This window comes from Eptatretus burgeri, chromosome 18, assembly GCF_056783735.1.
Source record: "Eptatretus burgeri isolate ZD-2024b chromosome 18, Ebu_testis_v1, whole genome shotgun sequence".
Taxonomy (NCBI): Eukaryota; Metazoa; Chordata; class Myxini; order Myxiniformes; family Myxinidae; genus Eptatretus; species Eptatretus burgeri.
In genome coordinates this window covers 38,376,296-38,383,571 of record NC_140978.1, presented here as the reverse complement: position 1 = coordinate 38,383,571, position 7,276 = coordinate 38,376,296, and the positions used below count along the sequence as shown (strand labels likewise).

The following is a 7,276-nucleotide window of genomic DNA, read 5'->3' as shown; positions in this document are numbered from 1 at the left end:
CCTTTCCCCGAGCATCAGCAACCCCCTCCTGTTTCCCCCCGCGCTGAGATAGTGCGACAAAGGGGGCCCCCTTCCCACCCCCTACCAGACACTGTCTGCGAGGCCCGCGGAGTTGAGGCACCACCGCCGCCCCGCGTCTCATCATCAGATGGGTAGGCCCGACACGGTCTCGGCCCCAGGCCCACCTACCCCCCTCATCCTGGAGGGTGGTTCTCTTTTCTTTTGCTTTGGGAATGTGTGTTGTCGGCGCCGTCTGTGAAGTAAAATTGTATAAGTGTTGCCGTGTGCTCGTGTAGTCGGTATTAGATCTGCATTGTCGCATTTGCTTTTTGTCTTCTTCTTTTCCATGTGCTTTTGGTGGAATTGTATATGTGTGCTTTCCGTTCATCGCGAAATAAATGTGCTTATTATTGAACTGTTTTCCCGCTTCGCTTCGTCATTTCTTTCATTGAATCCTCATCTTGCTTCACGTAAAGGGTTGGTCGTGGGTTAAGACGCCAGATAATTAATCGAACCGTCGAGGTCGACGAATAACACCGCTCGGTTATCCCGATAGTACGGAACGGGTCGCTTAAGTGGCCCGTGTCCGAAGTCGACCTGCGGCGAGGTGCGATCGCCCGGTCTACCCTCCGTGTGGGTACTTAGGTAGGTCGAATTTGGCGAGCAACCCTATCCCACGCGGGGACCGATTGGCTCGATCGCGGTGAGACCGAAAGGTCCACCCGTGACTGGTTCCCGGCATTAGTCCGAGAGGGTCACGACTGGATTGTCCGTCCGGTGAGCGACGTGCCGCGATTCGAGTTACGTGGCCGTTCGCACGCCGGCGGGCGCGAATCCGCGACAATATATTAATACTGAAGGACCAATTTTATGCTCCTCCGAGCGGTCGCGTCCCGTTTTTCTCGGTACTGTGACCTGGACTGAAGAAACTTCGTCCCTGTAAGAGTGCATCGCACATAGTGCCAATAGTCAACCTTCAATTCTGAAGCAGAATAAACACTTTTCGTTTTACATTCATTGACATGGCGACATGAGACGTCACCGCTGAGACACGTCAGGACGTCATGACATCATCTGTTATTCGCTGATGTCATTACGTCTGTCGTCGACAGACCGTTACCACTGAGAGGTGTAATTCCACTCCTCGAAAATAGCGTCTGCAATGTAAAACCCCCTTCTGCACATGCTGACTACCTCAGAATGTGAATTTGACACAAAAAATGAAAGAAGAAACATTGTATCTTCTATATATTAATACTGAAGGACCAATTTTGTGCTTCTCCAAGCCATCGCGTCACGTTTTTCTCGGGACTGTGACCTGGACTGAAAGAAACTTCGTACCTGTAAGAGTGCATCGCACATAGTGGCAATAGTCAACCTTCAACTCTGAAGCAGAATAAACACTTTTCGTTGAGACGGGGGCGAGGAGTGAAGAGGCGGGGGGCAAGGTAAGCACATTTTTGGGCGGGTGTAAGCAAATTGAAGGCAAGGGGTGGGAGGCGGGGGGAATGGGGCAGGGGCGGGGGATGAGTAGGCGGAGGCAAGCACGCCCTGTCCAGTCCATGTCCCTCGAGTGTGGGTGAGCTGGTGAGGGTGGTTGAATGAACGGAATCCGTCTGTGACGGGGTTTCGGCTAGTCATTATTATTGTTATTATGATGTTTTTCCTCACAAAGTGTATTCAACAACAGGGTAGGGAAAACAAAAGATACAATTACAAAAGAACTATTGCACACTGCGTGCCCTGGGTTTCATACGATCAGAAGGTCCTCAGACAACCTTAAGGCCTCAGACACACCATAAGAAAGAAATGACCAAGGAGGCAGACAAGACTGGAAATACCGTCGGATGTGTTCGCTTGTACACAAACAGGCCCACGGTCCGGAGTCTGGTCTTAATACCTCCTCCTCTGCAGGTGGATGGACATTTTGTTTTCACCCCTTTCTCTTTTGTTTGTTTGTTCGTCTGATTGTGAACAATATCTCAAAAATTTGAAGATGGATTTGGAGGAAATTTGTTGGAGAGGTTTGGCATGTGACACTGACTGAATGATTCGATTTTGGTGAAGATCTGAATCCGGATCTGGATCCGAGGATTTTTGAAACTCATTTTTCACGATTGCATGATTGTGCTAAAACGATACACATACAGTGTGATATCTCAAAAAGTTAGGGACCGATTCGGATGAAACTTGGAGGATGAGTTTGTTGGTGACCAGAACAAGCCGATTACATTTTAGTTTACGTCCAAATCCAGATCCAGCCTTTCACTGGGATACAAAACGTAAACTAATCAGCCTGGCGGAGGGATGTGTTCTTCCAAGTGTCCTTCTTGTTGATGCTTGTATTTCAGTGTCTGGAGTTTCGTTGAGATTTGATTGGTCAAGATATCTTTCAATCAGACCATGTGTGTAAGGAATTGAATCGTCTCATCTTCGTTTTCTACAATGCAACACTCATGGAACATGTGTTTGGTCGTTCACAAAATCATACATTTTCCTCAAACTTACGAGCATTGCCCTTGTTTTGTTGCAGTTTTTGTTGTGGCCGAAAGCACTTGCAGAAAAAAATGGGAAAAAAGGAGTGGCCGTTGCTGGAGGAGGATCAACAAAAGGAGGTGTTGGAGATTCAGAAGGTGAAGGAAGATGAGGATAAAATAATGGAAGAAAAAAAGGCATTGTTCGAACAGTTGTGGCAGAGAGAGAGAGAGAAACAACAGGAAAGAGGTGAAAAATTGCACCAGAAAGAAGAACGAATGAAAGAAAGAGAGCGATTAATTCAGCTCGCAGAAAAATCTGTGCAGGAAAAAGACGTTCAACACAGACATGAGGATGAACGATGGAGAAAAGAGAGAGAACAGCAGAATAAAACAGAGGAAGAGCAGCAGAGGAGAAACAAGGAAGAGGAAATGAGAAAACGTGATGAGGAAGAACAGGTGAAAAAGAATGAAGAAGAGCTAAATAAAATAAAGGAGGCAGAGTGGAGGGAAATGGAAGAGGGATTCCTGAGAGAACAAGAGGAATTCATACGATGGAAGGACTCGGTCCATCAGGAGCAGACACGCAGAATGCTTGAGATCCAGCAAAAAGAGCAACAAGTTTTAAACAGTGAGCACGTGCTGTTCGGGTTGGAGAGAGAGATTGATAAACGAGAGAGAATCGAGTTGCAACAACAGGCTCGATTTGATAAAAAGATGGAATTGAAAGAACTGGACATTAAACACAGAGAGTTTGAGACATGTCGCCAAGAGGACGAGATTAGATTGAGAGAACAGGATGTGGAGAATATGGAGAAACTGGTGCACCAAAGAGAAGAGGAGGAGAGTGGGCGGCAAGATAAATTTGTGGAGACACAGAGAATAAAAGAGGAAGAGTGTTTGTGTCGAGAGCAGGCGGTACATCTGCTGGAGCTGGAAATACGTAAACGAGAAAACGACGTTCAGACACGGGAACATGAGGTTTGGCGATGTGAGGAAAAGGAGAGAAAGAGACGAGAGCACGACAAACGAGGGGAAATAAAACAGGAAGAGGTGCACCAGAAAGAAAAAGAAGCACATCGACAGAGAAAGGAAGAAAAGCAAAAGAAGAAAATACAAAAGCACAGAGAGGAAGGACAGAGGAAACGTGATGAGGAACGAAAACCTGAACGTGATGAATCGCTCAAACAGCAACCAGGTCAACAACAGAAACCACACGTTGTTGGAGTGCAGAAGGAACAAAAACCTCAACGTGATCAAGGCCTGCAACAGGTGCAGCACGGTGTTGATGGATCAGACCGTAAGCAGGATCTTCAACAGGTGAGGACTCTTCAGTACTTGGGAGAAGTTGGGGGTGAACACACTGGGTACAAACACAGTGAACCCCACGATGAAGTTGTTCAGTTGGATAATTGTAATTATTATTTTTGTGATAAAGGTCACATATTGGCATGGTCATCCCCACGCAGGATAAATAACAAGAATTATCACTCACCTTGATTGGATCAAATCGACTCATTCACCTTGTCATCGATTACCTGTTCCATCAGTTCATCTCCTGATGTTCCCTTTCCTGAACAAGTTATCAATCTGATGAACACATCAATGTGTTTAATCTTTTATCTTTTTATTCTTTCTCCAAAGACCCCCCAGAAGAGGCGCTCGTTCCCTCCTCCTCCACCCTCTTACAAGAAACCTTCTTACCGGATGGAACGTAAGTTACCAAGATTCTTACCTCGCATAAATTATTACAAACTTTGTCTAAACTCAGTGTTCTTCACCTCCATCGTGTCCCATTTTGTCCGTGCCTTCGAAATGGTGAAAACACGAATGTTTTGCTGCAATCGAAGTCAGAGAAGTACCAAACAAATCTTCCAGTTGGTGGAAGTATGGTTCGAGTGTTGATGTGTTCATGCAGAAGTCATTGTGTGCACCTGGATGATCATTAAAGTTAATTGTTTGAAAAACTAAATTTTTTCAATCCCACTTCCAATTTGCTTGGGGTGACTCGAGCTCCCTTCCCATAAGTTGTACATCTTGGCTCACCCGAAGGACATCAGAGGTTTTTAAATTTAAATTTGAACAGGAAGTGGGGATTTGTGTGCTTCTGCAGGAGGTGCAGGCATGATGGACCAAACTACCAAAGTTCTCTTGTAAACTGTCAGAAAGTAAAGGTTCATGTAAATAAGGTGGGAGATGGTGATGAAGAAAAATCAAGATGTGAAATTGCAGGGGGAAGTGAAATAACATTGAGAGTGGGAGAGAGAGAGAGAGTGAGAGAGTGAGAGAGTGAGAGAGTGAGAGAGTGAGAGAGTGAGAGAGTGAGAGAGTGAGAGAGTGAGAGAGTGAGAGAGTGAGAGAGTGAGAGAGAGAGAAATTCATTCCAGGACTGTGTTGGGACACGTGATAATGATGGAGATTATGATGACAATGCTACTTCGTGTTTTTGACCTTGTTGTTGTTGTTGTTGTTGTTGTTGTTGTTGTTGTTGTATGTGCAGAGGAAGACGTCATCGTGACAGTGGCTGGGGAGGAAGATGCCATGTTTGGCAGAGATTCCATCATCGTTCCATCGTACAAACTATCCAGAAACAAAAGACGATACACCAGGCTCTTACAGATGGCCGATTCAGCATTTTTTCAATGAACATCAGTCTCAAGAACTCCAGGTACTTAAACCTTCCTTGGACTTGATTTAATCACTTGCATCCTTTTTGTGTCCTTGTTTGTCAATTTGTTACTTCCTTGTTCATGATGAGAACTCAATAATTCCGAGTGAAGAGAATTTAAACATAATGAATCGGCCAACATGAAACAGGTGAGGTCTCTCCCTGATTTGTACAAGCAATGCCAATCATGGTCTGTCACTCATGAAGGAAACTGCAGCCATGAACCCTTGGGATTTGCTGCGTCACTTCATCACTGGACACCATACTTCACTTCATCACTGGACACCATACGTCACTTCATCACTGCACACCATGCGTCACTTCATCACTGCACACCATGCGTCACTTCATCACTGCACACCATGCGTCACTTCATCACTGGACACCATGTGTCACTTCATCATTGCACACCATGCGTCACTTCATCACTGGACACCATGCGTCACCATCATTGCACACCATGTGTCACCATCACTGGACACCATGTGTCACTTCATCATTGCACACCATGAGTCACTTCATCACTGGACACCATGCGTCACCATCACTGGACACCATGCGTCACCATCATTGCACACCATGTGTCACCATCACTGGACACCATGCGTCACTTCATCATTGCACACCATGTGTCACTTCATCACTGGACACCATGCGTCACCATCACTGTACACCATGCGTCACCATCATTGCACACCGTGTCACTTCATCATTGCACACCATACGTCACCTCATCACTGGACACCATGCGTCACCAACACTGGACACCATGCGTCACCTCATCACTGTACACCATGCGTCATCATCATTGCACACCATGTGTCACTTCATCACTGGACACCACGCGTCTCCTCAACACTGTGTAAACACATTTACACTCCAACATTATCTTTACCGTTTTTTTTGTTTCCTCCTTCCCTTCAGCTGCTGCCATCATCATCTGGATCGACTTCAAATTCTTCCAAAACATCTCCAGCCTGAGCGGACTCATCTCCTCAATAATCATTCCCAATGGCTCTCCTTCATTGCTGTTCCTGAAGGATCTTTTCCACAAGTATCCCTTCAAGGTTCTCCAACCTTGATGTTACATTTCACTCCAGCACCCAAGACTCCACTGTTGAATTGTCTTTGATAAAAGTATTAATTTTCTTGTGTGAATGTAGATTTTCTCTTGTAATTACAGAGAATAAAATTAACCTAAAATCTCTTTTCCTTTCAAGTTATGTCATTTATAAATCCAAGGAACGGTGTCAAAAATATTGTTTTGGAAATGTCTCCTCATGATTACTAATTATGTAAGTAATTTAAAGTGTTTCTGTGTTTGTTTCTCTTTCGAGGCCAAACCGGAGCACCGAGAGGAAGCAAATTTTGGTTTCTTGTATTTCAGAATCTTGGCTAAGTTTTAAGCTGCTGCACGTTGGCCTTGACCCTTGACCGTGGGTACCCCTGGCACGTTTGTAATATTTAGTGTTGATTAGACCAGCTGTTTTTATTTCTTAGATTTCCAGACCTACACAAACGTGTCGACAGAGAATTTCCTTCAAGGGTTGAGTGATTTGGGGGGATGGAGGGGGTTGTGCTCACGACCTGACCCTGGGTATTCCCAGCATGTTTGTAAAATTTGATTGAGATAGTTGCAGGGGTGTGAAATTTTATATCAATCAAGGAAAAGGCTTCACACACACAAACACAAACAACACACCGCGTTGAGGAAAGCGGCACATAATCACCTCGTCACACCATCTCACTCACTGCTTGGTGGCGTTATGGCGATTCCGAAACCACAACCCTCAGGGTTTGCATATCGCCCCTCAGTGTTTGCATAGTTGCATCCATATTGTGCTCCAAATCCCCTTTCAATTCTTACATGTTTGTTTTTAAATACTCACTCATTGCTCGTCTGAGCATCTCCACCAAATGGTTCATGTCAAGCGACCCTGACGAAGCCGATTCGCTTTGGTCGGGCGCGGATCCGCCAAGGGTCGGGAGGGAAGTGTGACGGAGGGAGGTGTCATACACCACCCCTGCGCCCTTTACGGACTCTGTGTTTGGTTGTGGGGGATGGTCAACCTGCATGGCGGTGGTGTCCAAGACCATGGGTTCATCTACACTATTACCACAACTACTACCCACC

At 45.6% G+C, this 7,276-nt stretch overlaps 1 protein-coding gene across 2 annotated transcripts; it reads left to right on the top strand.

The window, feature by feature from the left end:
• The first annotated feature begins 1,530 nt into the window (after window positions 1–1,530).
• Window positions 1,531–6,985, top strand: LOC147008926 (uncharacterized). Of its 2 annotated transcripts, XM_085864098.1 has the most exons (4): window positions 1,531–3,794; window positions 4,119–4,188; window positions 4,975–5,142; window positions 6,067–6,985. In XM_085864098.1, the coding sequence occupies exons 1-3, from the start codon at window positions 2,457–2,459 to the stop codon at window positions 5,118–5,120; spliced, it is 1,554 nt and encodes a 517-aa protein (XP_085720224.1). In that variant the 5' UTR covers window positions 1,531–2,456; the 3' UTR covers window positions 5,121–5,142; window positions 6,067–6,985. The 2 variants fall into 2 exon arrangements, 1 of the variants encoding a protein (XP_085720224.1); XR_015053292.1 differs by lacking the exons at window positions 1,531–3,794; window positions 4,119–4,188; window positions 6,067–6,985 and adding an exon at window positions 4,256–4,663 and having other exon boundaries at window positions 4,975–5,107.
• Window positions 6,986–7,276: the final 291 nt, after the last annotated feature.